Genomic DNA, 15,104 nt, shown 5'->3' with positions numbered 1-15,104 from the left:
GACCCCACAGATGCAAACCTCTTTCCAGTAAAACACACTTATTCTTGATTAAGTGTCATGCCAAGTTCTCCCAATTCACCAAGAGTGCCAGCTCACCCTTGCATTTGAGAGGCAGCAATTTTTGTGCTGTCTCAAATGAGTCAGAGATGCAGCCAGTGAGGGACAAAGACATTACAAGATCTCTGCAACGCTGAGAGGGTTTACAAAACTTGGAGGTGGGCCTTATTGCAGCTCCACAGATATGGTCAAGGAGTATAAATCCTCAGTTTTTCCCCATAGCACCAATAATCCAAACACCACAGTCATTTACTCACGAAAGGTAAATTAGCAAGACCATTTGGACAGTAAGACCATCTTCAGTGAGTTCGTGGCTTCTGGGTGGACTTGCAGGAATTCACTCAACAGACCCAGCAGAGACCGCGGCTGAGTGGACTGGACCACTCAGGGAAGTTTGTACCGAGGAGCAGAGAAGGCAACAAAGTGACCCAAACCTTTGGGACGGCACAGCAAGGCCCTGTGCTGGACTGCCAGCCTGCACACAGAGCCCCAGCCCTTCAAAATCCTTCACCCCACTTTAGGGGAGGACAGGCTCTATGAAGATGCTCCCATGTCAGCACGGCCACCGAGCAGGAGCCGGACAGGGCTGGTACCTTGGCAGGGGCCTGTTTCGAGCTTATTATCAAATCTGAGAAACAAACTGTAGTTTGTTTATGGCTTGGCAAAGTAGCAGCCTCTAATTAGGAATATAATTATGGTTTTTGGAGGTCCCTGTATATACAAGTCCAGCAGCAGCCCTCCTGCAGGAATTCTGAAGAGACCTTTCCCTTCATCTCTCTGGAGACACTCTCCCTGGCTGAGCCCTGCAGAAAGCACACAGGCTCAAGGCAGATTCGTATTAAGCAAAAAGCATGCAAATTCAGTGTGGTGGTTTTGCTCACTGACAGATCATTATAACTGTGATTCTCTCAATGACAGGCTTGTAAAATTCACATGCTTACAGAATAGCATCCAGTGATGATCCACCATAACATAAAAAGCACTTCTGCCTCTTTTTTTTTTTTTTTTTTTTTTTTTAAATTATTTTTTGTACCAGCATCCTCGGTGGTCTGGATGCATTTCAGCATCTAACAACACCTTCAAGCAGCACCGCTCTCCTGCAAAGGCTCTGTGCCTGGCTGGAATGGCCAAGGAGGGAGCATGGTGGTGAGACTGTGTGCAAAGTGCTGAGACCTGGACCTAGCTCTGCAGCGGGGACAGCCCCACAAGTCATCCCAAAGCCCAGAAACAAGGATGGAGAAATCTCTCAGCATGCAGGATTAGGGACTCGGGGATCTCAAGTGCTTTTGTGAATACCTTGGTTCGCCTTCCTCCCTCAGGTACGAGGGCAAAGCTGACAGCCAAGCATAGCAGGGGAGAGGTCTTTCTTGTCTGTAATATGCTGCATATTACAGACATGAGCTATGTGAATATCCTTAAAGCCCTGAAAGCTTGCAATTAGTTTTGTTAGTCATTTTCTCCTGGAGTGATTTTAAGGCAGTTTATACCCATGGAAATACAGGGCAGGTTTCCCCCACAGCTACCAGGCACCTGCGCAGCTTTTGCTCAAGCTAAACAGGAGCAGCATGGCTCCATGGGCCCATTGGCCTCGCTCTGGAAGAGAGCAAACCTCTCCCGGCATCACAGGCCGTCACTGCCAGTCCCCACAGAGACTGAGGGAGGGTTTTCATGGGGCACTGAGCTGCCCAGACCCAAATCCAGGACTGACGCTATCTCAGTGTCTCGGCACCACTGTGCACTGCCTGGGCCACGCCAGCTCTATTAGACCATTCTGCCAAAAAGCTCAAGCTCAGATTTTTGAAAGCTCAAATCTCAGAGCTGTTTACTGCCCCTCCATGACTAAAACTGCTAAATGTTGTCAACCACCAGGCAAGATCCCTCTGCTACTCCAAAACAGATAAATGCATCATCACATCCCTCCTCCTGGTTCCAGAGGCTTTGCCAACACACCAGCCCCATTTAATGAGGGAAAGGTGCCGAGTTACACGCTGGTGTCTCACACGCACCACGCCAATTCAGCGCTGCACACAGAGGCACTGAAGCCTTTTTCCATGTTATGCCATGCTTGGCGGTGCAATTGCAACAGGTTTTGCTTAGCTGATGAAAACACCACAGTCCTGTGACAGTCACTGACATGGGTCCCCTTCAGAAACCTGCGCGGGAGCAGTGTGCCACCGCACACGTGGCGAAGGAAAGGCCCATTCCAAAGGGGCTTAGCGTCCACCCACCCAGGGCTTCACAGATGGCTCTCGGCACCTTCTATGATTACCATTTATAAGGCGCTGATCGCTCCAGCATCTGAGTGCCCCCACCGATAATGCCAGGGCCAATGAACAGACGTAAGCAGGAGATGTTATTCATACTGGCGAATCCCACTTGACAAGTCAGCCTGACTTTCTGTACGGGCTGCTGCTCCCGAGTCATCTGCCAAACCAGCGTCAGGCAAATCACGTTACTGTGACCTGACAAGGAGATGACAAGGGCTCAGGAACCAGCCAAATTTGGGCAGAGCCAAGCCCCCACTGGGGGCAGCTGGGCCGGATAGGCCGTTTCCCCCCAACCTTGGGCAGAGCACGTGCTGCCCACAATGGCACAAAGCTTGAACTGTGCCAAACGACATCCCCCTCCCTACCGGGAGCACTGGGCCAAGTGCCTCAGACACCAGCTGGCTCAGGGCAGCTGCATTTTATCAGCTTTGCTCAGGAGCGGCTGCTCTGTGCGTGCCTCTGCCCGTCTTGGACAAAAATGGTCAAAGATGCTCCACTGAAAAATCCCCAACCAAGGCAGCTGCAGCAGCCTCCCCATCAAGTCAACGCTACCATGCCATAAGCAGCCAGAAGCATTCACGTTTATCCTCCCTCCTCCTCTTTAGCTGGTTTTAAGTCATGAGAGGGGAATTCATTTTTAAGCAAGGTACAGTGAGAGCTCCCGCAGTATTTCTTCGCTAAGGCGAAGTCAGACCAAATGGGAGCCCTGCACAAGCAGAAAGGGGGAGTGAGCCTTGCCGAGCTAACCGAGTATGAAAACTTAAACTAATACAAACCCAGAGAACATCCCTGAAGGCAGATGAAAAACAGAAACAGAGCCAGGAAACAACAAATTTTAAAACAGTATCAGCCTTTCTGCTTTGGGCCACAACATAGCCAGTGTACTGGTGGCCAGGAAGAAAGTTTCTGCAGGAAGGCCGGTCCAGAAAACTGCCCCGAGAGTGCCCTGATCCATCTGGCTTGGGGGGGTGCCTCACACCAAACACAAGGTCTGGTGGCTGACCGGGTGGAGACCCCGAGTTGGGTTCTCAAAGGGGGTAAGAAATGGTTCATATCTGCAGCTGGCAGTGAGAGGGGACCCTGCCCCGACTGCCCGGCCCCGAGGCCAGGAAGCTCGGCACCCGCCCCACGGCTCAGGAAAGAGCAGACAAGAAATGACTGATATATTACAGCCCTGCCCATGCTGCATATCTGTGTGACAGCGCTGTTCGGCCGGGGGGAGGAAGAAGGAACCCTACTGGAATTAGGTGTTGCAACCTGCATTTTGGGATTTTGGCACCCCTGACACATCACGTTTTTGTGACTCCCTGACGGCTGTGTAGCAGGAGCTGTACTTACCCACAGCTGCCCCAGCCATTCAGGACTGGCAAAGGGCTTTCAGGTCCTCAGGTGAAAAGCACCACTGAAATCCCAGGTGCTGCTCTTATCAGCAGGAGGCGGGTGCCCAGGCACCCGGGGCTGGCACACAGCTCACCTTCCCCGCTGTGCAAGTGGCCCAGTACAACACAGTGCCCCCCCATAAAGACCCCAGCCTAACTTGTGTCCTGCTTTTCCAGCTGGCAATCCTGAGGCTCTTAGCCTGCCATTAGACTGTGTCACCCCATAATTCATTCACAGGATGAGTGGACTCTGCCTGGCCTTGTGGAGCTGCTGACTAAGGCAATGACAGGAGTGAAAAATTTTAAAGTGGAGTTACTCATAAACGTAGGCAGCTCTGATGGTGAAAGCAAACACCAGTTGGCATCAAAAACCAACATTAAGAAATTCAGTCAGCAGACCACAAATTGGTGGCACACCTAGCACACTTCACTGCCTCTCTGACTTCTTACTGTATAATAAACAACAAAAAAAAATTATGAGTCCTGCTTATAATACAGCAGTGCTTTAAGAAAGCTGTGGGGCAGAAGGAAGGTGTCTTCATACCAATGCTGTGGAAGCACAGCTGAAATGAACCCAGACAGCACAGGGATGAGATACAGAGCAGAATGCACTCGCCAGGAAAGCACAGCCCACGTGGGACTGTGAGAGGGGATGGGGGAAAACTATGACACCTCCAGCTTTGGTTAGACCTTGGTCTTGCTGCAATACACTGGTTACCAGCCCACACTGGAGTGAAACCCGAGCTCAAACCTGTTACAGCTTCAGCTGTGCCCTGTGGCCTGAGCTTCGAAACGTGTAAGGCTGCATGGGAGGATCGCCTGTGTTAGTTTGAAACTGAAGACATCCCGTTACGGTATTTCACCCATCTGCCTTAAGAGGCTATAGGGCTTCTAGCAGCATTCCCAAACTGATGTCCTGTCCAAACTTTGAATTTTCATCACATCTGAGAAACTGCCAGGCAGATTTCTGTCCTTGAAAAAGGACTCCTGTAAAAGATACGACGTTTGACATTTCACAGATTTCAGTTCTTGCCACCTTTCTCCTCAGGCCTCCTTCATACGTCTACAGAAGTCATTTCTATGTTATGGTGGCTAACAGGGCAAAGAATAAAGACAACCACTGCTCCCATTTCCACGGAGTGGCACACTGACCCCTGTGCAATGGGGCCTGATCGCCTGCCCAGCTTCCAACCACCAAAAGCAAACGCTTTTCTGCTGCCCCTTCTCCACCTACGGCCCAGTGACAGGCTCCACCACGGCTGCCTCCTCCTGTCCCCACGCCAGGAGCCTGTCTTCTCCCACTCCCCTGTGGGCCCACACCAGCACGTACACAAGTTCTTCAGCAGCAAAACACTTTTTCAAAGTATCCATTACTTACTCGATGAACAGACACTGCTGAATTCAGGCACAAAAGGTAACCAGGGAATTTGAAGTTGGCAAAGCAAGACAGAGCCCAAAGCACACGACTTTTGAATGCACCCGGGATGGTGCACATTAATGCTCTAATACAAACTAAGCAAAAATTAATAGAGATAAAGGAAAAAGCAACTCACTGAAAACCCACTAGGTATGCTGAATGTATATAGTTATGGAAAATTGCTTCTCAAACAAAAAATGCTATGATAACACACTATTTCTATCATTTTAGAGTAAATATATTTTATCAGAGCAATCTGTGTTAGTCTGGTATATTAATGCATGTAATAATTGTGAATTTGGAGTGCAGCCACAATGGTTTCAGTCTCTAGAGTGATCAGTGTCTGTCGAAATAATATTTTTTTTGCACACAGACTCAAAGCACCAAAAACCATAAAACAAAGACGTGAATTAATACCTGCAGAATAAATGCTGAAAGAGCAAATTCAAAACTATAGCAACATGCAAATTTCTTTGCAATTTCACATTTCAAAAGAACGTATCAGAAATTCCAGCCACTTCAAACAAGTTTGGAGTCCACCACCTGATGAGATGACATCAAAGCCTCCCTTCTTATATTAACACAGTTCATGAAGAAAAGGAAAGAGACTTGGGGAAATATTTACATGACTAATATATATATACTTGGATCAAGCATTAATACATAATGTCTTCTGATCTTCAGCGACATGATCTTTCATGCAAAAATATCAAGTCATCTGCAAACATGTCATGCCTTTGGAAACATAAATATTAATGCAGAATTCAGTGCATTTCAGAATTAATTGTTTTGATTGGAATGTGAGGAATGAGTGAGCCAGAAATTAATTAAAGCCAATTATAGTAACTAATTGCCATAATGTTGTGGGAAAACACAGACCATAGCCCTTGCTTGAGGTTGGAGTACATACAGAAGCAACTTTCACTGACATTTTATAGCTCTAGCAGTCTAGAAGTAAGCAAGAGGAATAGAAATTACTCTTCTTGGTAGAGTTAATGAAAGGCTGACATTTGAATTTGAGCAATTTTAAGAAGTTTTGTTTGTACTCTTTTTTTTTTCCCCCTCAAATTAAGTATGCTTAAAAACTGCAAGATCTTTTTCATTATAACGCATTAGCATAATTATAATAAAGGAAAGTTACCTTTACAGAATACCAATGTTTGCTTTTCATTAACAGACATCTAGGCAGGTAATGCTGCGTTGCTTTGAGAATGAAAGGTTAGTCTGGCTTTTCAGAAAATGCACATCTGTGTATGTATTTCCAACCCAAATGGCCCTAATGGCAACAGACAAGTTCAGAACCCATTTGAACCAGTATAAAGAGGAAGAAAGACAGAGCAACTCCTGAGCCTGCCAGACAAGCAAACGTCACCTCTGCACTTCTAGTGCTATAATGGCATCTATAACATCAAGTAGCTTTCAAGTCCTAGAAAGCATTAACTATGTAAAGAGGCATTAGTATCATCTGCTCTGAAACCATGATTTTTGGAAGGTACCCAGTTCAGCGGCAGCTCGAGACCAGAGTAGCAGCCTGTTTGCCTTTCAAACAAGTACCGCTGCCAATTCCAGCTATATAAAGGGACAAAGTATCACTGCTTTGGGGTGCATTTATAACTGCTTGTGCTTGCTGGAGACTGAGAGCACTGGAGCTTTTGGAGAGAGCTCAACACAAGAGCAATAGGAGGATTCAAGCCTCCTACTCACAGGGAGGTCTGCTCATGTGGCCAGAGGAAGACAAGAGTCCCAAATTAGGCTTGTTAAATTCGCTCAGAAATTAACCCCCTAGTCTCTTCCTCTAGCAGCATTACTGGGAGAAAACAAGGAATATTTAGTTTTATTGTGTAATGATTTTGACTGAGAGTGAGGGAAGTAAACTTGCTCCCCTCACGTTGCTCATTCTGTCTGTTTTATTTCTTTCCATACGCTGTGTCTTGTCTTGTCCACTAGCATTCAAGGGCATGGACTGTTTACTGCTAGGTATGTCTCTCTAGTGATAGGATTTGCTAGTGATTTGACTTTTTGGGCCTTCTGCGCCACCACGAGCAACACAATCACTACAAATCTGGACTCTAACATTACCCCAATTCCAAGCTATCGCACTAATATTTTAGCAGGAGTAAGTGAAAGTTTATGAGAACAGCATGAACATCTGATGCCTCTCAAAGCTTCAGTGCCAAACAAATCATCACCTTCTGCAGACACAAAAACCTCTTCTGATGTTTCCATGCCACTGCCTCTGCCTAAAATGATCAAATAAAGATGGCAGAAATGAGCCTGCTCCAAAACTGTAAATTATGCAAAAAGCAAATTTAGTTTTACCTGAATTGCTTTGTCCATTGCAATTAAGGAAGTGCCAAGTATTGTCTTAAATGGTATTCACTGCCCTATGTTTTCATTATGCAATTCATCTCCCCCTTGGACAGCAAACTTTCTACTGTGCATGGTGGCTTTTTGTTTGGGAGGGAAGATGGAATAGTTCATTGGGAATAACATTTGTTGTTCTTTAGCAATGCTGTCTTTAGCAACACTTTCAAAAAATTCATTTCTGTCATTCAATCAACCCTAGTGAGGCTCAGTTTGAATTGACTTTAAAAAAAAAAATGTATCACACAATCTTTCCATTAAATCATTGGGACTATTCTTTCTGGGATTTGTTTTTTTCTTGAAATACAAAGGAAGAGATTATAGCTTAAGAATTGCAGAGCAAGCAAAAGAAAGAAGATGAAGGGGAAGACGACTTAGGAAAGCTCTTTTGGGAAACCTGCTATTTAAAAAGAACCAAACCACCAGCTTTAAAAACAGAAATGAAAATTAAAAAAAAAGCCATGACAGAGCAAAAGAAGGCAAAATAAATAAATAAAACAAGGCCACTGTTAACAAATAATAGGTCACCATTAGCTGCAGCTTCCAGGGGTCCAGAAGATACAGGGTGCTTGCAAATAGCACTCCAGAGCCAGTAGCAAAGGTAAAGCTTCACCCACAGTTATTACCTGCTTTTCCTGCACACGATATAATTTCCCAAACACATGTAACTTAGTATGACCTTTATGACATTTGTTAATATGTAAAATAAAAACATAAGGAAAGGTAACAGAAGTCGAGGAGAAGAGGACAAGTGCCATTTGTGTATGCAATATAAGCAACCCCCATGCTCACCAACACCAATTTATCATTCCCAGGAAGGATAAATCCCAACACCAGGCACCTCCTGATCTGCAGCGGATGGGATAACTTGTCAAGGACCCTGACATATATCCCTTTCAAAAGGGACACACATACCATTAACACCATGACAGTGAAACTCTCTGGCCTTTGGGTCAGGCCACAACAAAGATAACACAACAGCATCCATCAGAAGAGGAATTTGTGAAATGAGTGTGAAGTCACTATTAAGTCTCTGTCCTCAGGAAATATTTTTAAAAGGAAAAGATGAAACAAGGAGACTTATAAAGAACTACATTTATTTTTGTTTACAGCAGATATCATAAATAAAGCTAAAACAATTTTCACTGTGTGCAAAATACAGAAATTCCATGTGAAAATTTAAATACAGCATTAAAAACTATTTAATAAAAATATTCAGTTAAGATTATAAAGTAAAATGAAGATGGAAGATTTAGGAGGAGAAGGACAGAATCCTCACTGGCCAGGAAGAGCTAGGAAGACTCTGCAACAGAGGGTAAAAAACACGGCAATGGGAAGTGGTTTGAAATGGCAGACCTTTACGTCACGACCTTCATCTCAAAGCACGCTGAGCTTTGTAACAAAACACCATAGCCCTGAAATACATAGGAAGTCACGTCCTAACCATTTGTGCAGGAAGTGATGCTTAAAATACAGAGGTTTCTGTGTGGGCACAGCGTGGGGACTTCCAAAGCCGTCAAGACATTTTAGGATACCCACACAAATAAATACTATTGCTTCAGTCATGCAAACATACAGGTCAGCAAGATAAGGTGTGGGGCTCTGACCCTGCAGCCCTTCTGCATTCCTGGCTGAGGCGTGTGAAATGGGGCAAGTGGCAGAGGATGTTTGGCCCCTCCTGAAAATTGCTGCTTAGATGAATTCCCGAAGGCCCTTCCCTTTGAAAGGGATCCTCAGCAGGGAAGGCTGGGTTACGGCCATATCAACCAAAACCTTAGCACACTTGCTTGTCAGACTGAGCCCTTGGTTCTTGTTTGGATTCATTTCCCCCTCCAGATTATCAACATGTGATTACACATACTGGAACTTATATAAAGAAAAATACATACAAAATAATCACACGAATTTGTCATGGAGAGTAGTGGCAATGTCTCATGCAGCAAGACAAATCCATTCATCAGAGTGGCAAATGGGGCCTAGTTAATTAATTAACAAAACAATTCAAACCAAAACACTCTGGTTATATAAACTTGGCATTTTGATATCACAGACTAAAACCAGCATGCACATCTCTTGCTGTTAGGCCTGTCTACTATGTTACTTGGGGTGGAAGACTGGAATTTGCATTGCTTTGGCTACTTTTTCAGCAGAATCCTTTTATATTGTACTTTTCCAGTGTGAAAGCAAAGAAGTGCTTAGAAAATGCCACAGTGCTCAAACGTTGCTTGCTCATTGCATATTTGAGCTCAGTGGAAATTTGCTCATTGCATATCTGAGCCCAATGGAAAAAGGTGTTCATGCTAACCAGGAGAATCAGCTAGCTAATCTTGTCCTGACCTTATTTTAACTCTTTCCTTCAATACTTTGAAAGAAATAAGGCTTTAACTAGTTCTTTCAAGAAACAATGTACTTGCCTAACTTACCTTAAAGGCACAAGGAAGCGTACATGCACAGACACAGAGAGAAAAACATTCTCTACAGAGAGCACAGACGTTACCTTTTCTAGAACCGTGAACTCAGCAACAGGTTAAATGATCATGCCGAAGCTCGCATCCATTAATATACCAGACACACACGGTTTGCTCCAAAAGTCTTAAAAAAACGCACAATGAAATGCTGTCAAACAACAGTGTTAGTCACACAATTTTGGAACTGGCAAGCAGAAAAATCACCTGAGAGCAGAAAGGCTTCAGCCAGTGAGTGGGTGCAGCACCGGAATGATGAATTGGACTAAAAGCAACGAGGGAGATTGACAGAGAAGACAGCAGGAAAAAAAACACAGAACTTAACTTGGTTGTATAGGAAAGCATCAGAAAGATTATGTAGGCACAAAGAAGAATTCGCCAAAATGAAACTGCCTTTTTTCATTAAATCATGAATGAGGACAAATAGGTATGAATCTTACTAGTAGAATATTAAGATGAAGAGATTAAAAAAATCTACCAATTCGATTGATACCAATAAAAAACCTTCCCAACAGAATCACCTGCAAACTCCCAGTGGAATACGCAGTGTAATTAAGATTCATTAGGAAAATGTTTTTATTATGCAAGTTCCTGAATTCTGTTGTGGGAATGTAGGGATTTTATTCCCCATTATATAAATATATATAAAGCAAATACCATCTTTTTTTTTTTATTATTTTATTTTTAAACTTTCTGCTAGCAAGATTAATTTGCTTTAAATTCATTGGACATCAGAGATTTCCAAGTTTCTTACTATATCACCATTTTCTATAAGTTTATCGTTATGCTCACTCTGCTGAAAAGCAGAAAATTTCCTGTAGTAAACAGCAGGAGAAAATTTCAGGCAAAAATGTTCCTAAAGACTGTGCTGTTGACAAACTGAAATCAAAATTGATGGCAAGGCAAATTTTAAAACTTTACCACTTAGCAGGTTGCTGTGTTGCAGAAGTAACACGGTAAATCGCACTGCAGTTTTTTTTTCCTTTTTAGGGTGAAACAATTACTATCATTAGCAAATAATTAAAAAGTATACAGTGTTCCAAAGTAGTTTTTTTTTTTAAATGCTATAAAAGAGGTACAGATAATTTCTTTACATATATACAGATGCCCACCATGTTATTATAATTGTTGCTGTGTCCAGTCAATATCCTAGCAAAATTTTGCTGAATACATGTTTGAGCATTAATGGCAATTTATTTCAAACAAGTGCTACCTTATACCTAACCAATTTTCTTCAAGCACTTTTTCAAGTTCTGTGCATATACTTAACATTTTTTTCCCAAAATACATAAGCACTCTAAAATGTGAAAAGTTTTATCCTTGCAGTTTAAAGAAAGTCAAACTATCTAGAGGAAAAATCCAGTTTGTCATTTATTTTAAACGGAAGACATATTTCCTTTTAATACCTAAGAAACAAAACAATTCAAATCTTCTTTTTAGACATTATGTTAAAAAAAAAAAAAAAAAAAAATCAAAAAACCACCAGCCCATAAGCAGCACAGTCATTTAAGACCACTGGAAGGTGATCCTCAACTTTGGTACTAACTGGATGCGACATTATTTCCTACTATTTAAGCCACATTCTTTTGGCTAGAAATAAATGCTACAGATGCTTTTAATTTTAGGCTATACATATTACCATGTTTATGTATTTACCTATTTCCTGGTTAACTTCTGAATTTAAACATTTAAGTATTTGAGAGGCAGGGAGCATGCTTACCTCACTGGCTAACTAGGCTGAAAGTAAATCAGAATTTGGGATGCTGGTGTCTCCTTGCCATTAAATAGCTTATTTAACCTGTCCCGACACCTTCTGATTAAGGTAGACCTTGTTGAGAGACATCTGAAAGAAATTTACTTAATGGCTGCTCCAGATTACAGAATTTCACCTTCCTGCCATCAGCTTTATACGCTGAAATTAATGAAATACCCAACTAAGAAGTAATCTCCTTAGAATACATTTGTAGGTTTTTGTTGTTTGTTCTAAACTTGTATTTTTAAAAAATTCCGAAACACAATAGGAGCAGTGCCTACCCAACGGCACAACAGCAGTGATTTCAGTTACAGATGAGTGCTCCATAAATCGATATTCCTCGAATCAGCCACCTAATGAGGAAGCCTTGATTTGAAGAATAAGTCAGGTCTAATTACACTACCAGTTCCTTTGACTTACAGTTTCAATCAAGCCTTCACTCAACTAAGATTTGCTCTTCAAATTTATTTCAAAACTTCAAATAAATTAGTAGTACAGATTATACCCACTATCAACAAAGGGTATCTATCACATGTAAGAAATGTAAAAGGCGTGACTAGGAGCAATGTGAATTAAGTACATGTTTGTTTTTTTTTTTTTAAACATATTCATGCAAGTTATAAACCTCATAACCCAGAGCAAAGATTAAAGCAAGGAAAAAAAAAAGGCATGCGCCATATTCAGGTTTCAAAACCCAGTCATTTGTCATAAATATTCCCCAAACATCTGAAAGAATGCACATTCTTTCTTGGTCTAACAAAAAAAAAAAAGGGGGGGGGACGGACAGGGAGAAGAACGGTTTTAAAATGTACCACCGCCCAATGGTCTGATCACAGGATAAAATGGGCAGCAGGGGCGAGGGGGGAAAATCTATAAAATATCCTTCATCCATCTCTGTGTTCTGGAAATGTGTCTGGACACTGCCCTTCATGCTGTAACATACAGTACATTTTATATTGAAAATTTTGATTGCACCTTGTTTATATCAGAAGGAATCCACCGTTCATTTAAGTCACACATTAAGTTGCATGAAAAGTAAAAAAACACAAACAAAAAAACCCTCAAGAAAATAGCGAGGAGTTAATTTTGAAAATCTGAAAGGCACAACTGAGCAAGACAAGGAGAAGAATTTAAACCCTATAGAATTTTTTCACCCATTCAAGCACATTTTCAAGTGATAGCTCTGCTTCCCGGTACATATGAGTAAGTACCTCTAGAAGAGCACAGAGGAATGGCACACCAAGGCTCAAGAGTTCGTACAAGTAGGTATAGTTATATGCATTGTCCCTGAAATGAACATTGGTAGCATGCAGAAAACCATGCATCCAGTTAGACAGACGTCTGGGAATGTCAAGCAGATCCCTTGTCACCCGAAGGGGCCAGCTTAGCGTGCCCCTAAAGAAGGAAGTCAGGATACCTGGGGACCTGTCCTCTGGCCTGCTAGCAGTAGACAAAGTGCTTTCTGTGGTCGTCTCTGTGGGTTTGGGTTCCTCTTTCTTCCATGCTTCTGTTGCCTCCTTATATAAAGCATTAAAAAAATGTTAAATATACTTCTAAAAATGGAAAGTCCAGTTTCTGTTACTGTTTTCAAGTTTTTTTATATATTGTCATTTCCAACTGCTCTTAAGTTCAACTTTACTTTGTATAGGAAAATCTAATTTCCATTGAGAACTAGACTATAAATATAACAAATTCAGAGAACCAGGAGGTTGTATTTTAGTATTGATTTTACTACTTCTGGACATCAGGTAGAAAACATCTTACACACAAACACACACATGTTGCATCCAGCTCCAGATAAAGCTGCCTCAACATTTCCTGCATTAGTAATATAACCAATACGTACCTTTCCCTGGATCTGTAACGTTGCTCTTCTCTTTCTGTGTTTAGTACTGATTTTGCAGTGCGTAAAATGAGGTTTACAGTAAAATTTACCTACAAGAGAAAAAATAAATTATATGATATTGTATCTATACATCTGTGGACAGAAACCCCACTTTTGCATCTATAAAAAGGTGAAATCAGGATAATTAATGGTTGGGCAGCAAAAGGAATGGGAAACTTGCCACCGACTGAATAGCTCACAGCTCTGAATGGATTTCTTTTACAGTGCAGAGATTGCACATCTGTTAAATAAGGCAAGGTCATTTATCTACCACACAGGTTTAAGATTAATAAATAGCAGAAAAACAAGATTCTGTAAATATCAAGTCACAAACCAACACAAGACATCAAGCAGCAAAAAGTCAAATAATCAGTTCAAAAAAGTCTTTGCAGAAGATTCTCTGGACTGCAAAAGAAACACCTTTGGCTTTGAGTCTTTAATCCTTTCGTAGAAGGAGATCAGGTTAATACTCTGATCTACTCAGATCATTTTGAAGTGGCAAGGGAATTTCAATTCAGTTTAATAATTTCCCTCTAAACAAAAAAACAACAACAACAAAAAAAATTCCCCATCTCCAAACCCCAGGCTGTAGGTGGGATTGAGTGCCCAACATCTGAACCTCCTGTTCTACAGCAGACTGGAATAAATTACACTGCTGCTTGGCTAGCACTACCGCTTTCAAATCCTGAGCCATAACATCTTGAAAGAAATAACCTATAGTCCCCCCATCTGTGTAAATCTGCCACTATCATGGCTTATCCTTATAGAACACATTATTTAATGGCCAGTTATGTATGAGAGATTAGAATAATTCTGCATTGTTGGAGAAAAATCACCTTTTTTCCCCCCTGCTTTGACCTGTGATTGGACAAACTGCATTTTGGTAACTTAACTTATTTTCCACTGAGGATTTCTTCAGGTCTATCATAACTGGATTCCTTTGAAAGACTAGAACTGCAAGTACAAGGACTCAAAGATCAGCATGGACGCAAACAACATACTTGGCAGACCTCCTCCTGACCTAGCTACTCGGCCAGGTCTTTTTCCCTAGTTCCATTAAAAGCATCAATACTCAGACATTTTAAAATATTCTTAAATAGCTCCTATATTACCTTCTTCAACATCAAAGGCATAAATTCCTAAACGGAGTGTTGTAGAACATATTTCACACTTGAAGCACTCCCTATGAAAGAAGTGGCCTTCTGCACTCAGCCGCTCCATAACATATACCCGTTTTTTGCAGAAATAACAAATGTCACTCCCCCCGATAGACTGAGGAAATTCTTTTCGCAGAGATCCCTGTTAAAAGATAAAAATAGAAATGCACATAAAGCCATTGCACTACACCCAGATATAAATTCTTATTAAGTGGGCAGCTGCTTTAGCTGCTTGAACTTTAACACAGCACCCTCCACACACAATTAAAATAAGCATCAGTCAGCTTTTTTATTACTCATTTGCTGCAGTTCTGTAGGTTTATGTAGCAATTCATAAATCAGACATCACAAGGACTTTCA

At 42.0% G+C, this 15,104-nt stretch overlaps 2 protein-coding genes across 11 annotated transcripts in view; both read right to left on the bottom strand.

The window, feature by feature from the left end:
• Positions 1–8,567: 8,567 nt before the first annotated feature.
• The window catches only part of MICAL2 (microtubule associated monooxygenase, calponin and LIM domain containing 2), an 88,249-nt gene continuing 81,712 nt past the window's right edge, over positions 8,568–15,104 (bottom strand). For 7 of the 10 annotated variants that reach the window (XM_009334475.1, XM_009334474.1, XM_009334479.1 and 4 more), the window contains 5 exons: positions 14,700–14,886; positions 13,549–13,637; positions 13,120–13,219; positions 10,157–10,214; positions 8,568–8,787 (listed from right to left, as the gene is read on the bottom strand). In XM_009334475.1, coding sequence (XP_009332750.1) covers positions 10,174–10,214; positions 13,120–13,219; positions 13,549–13,637; positions 14,700–14,886 — 417 coding nt within the window. In that variant the 3' untranslated portion in view covers positions 8,568–8,787; positions 10,157–10,173. Of the gene's footprint in view, positions 9,351–10,156; positions 10,215–13,119; positions 13,220–13,548; positions 13,638–14,699; positions 14,887–15,104 lie in introns of those variants that run through there. The other 3 variants (XM_009334476.1, XM_009334477.1, XR_664041.1) reach the window with 3 other exon arrangements.
• On the bottom strand, positions 10,222–13,108 carry LOC103925792 (protein-methionine sulfoxide oxidase MICAL2-like; the record flags this gene model as incomplete). Its single annotated transcript, XM_009334564.1, has 1 exon — positions 10,222–13,108. A coding segment is annotated over one exon (276 nt), but the record flags the coding sequence as incomplete, so codon positions are not given.

This window comes from Pygoscelis adeliae, unplaced genomic scaffold (assembly GCF_000699105.1).
Source record: "Pygoscelis adeliae isolate BGI_AS28 unplaced genomic scaffold, ASM69910v1 Scaffold171, whole genome shotgun sequence".
NCBI classification, from domain to species: domain Eukaryota; kingdom Metazoa; phylum Chordata; class Aves; order Sphenisciformes; family Spheniscidae; genus Pygoscelis; species Pygoscelis adeliae.
Note: the sequence above shows the minus strand (reverse complement) of the source record. Positions and strands in the feature narration are given on the sequence as shown.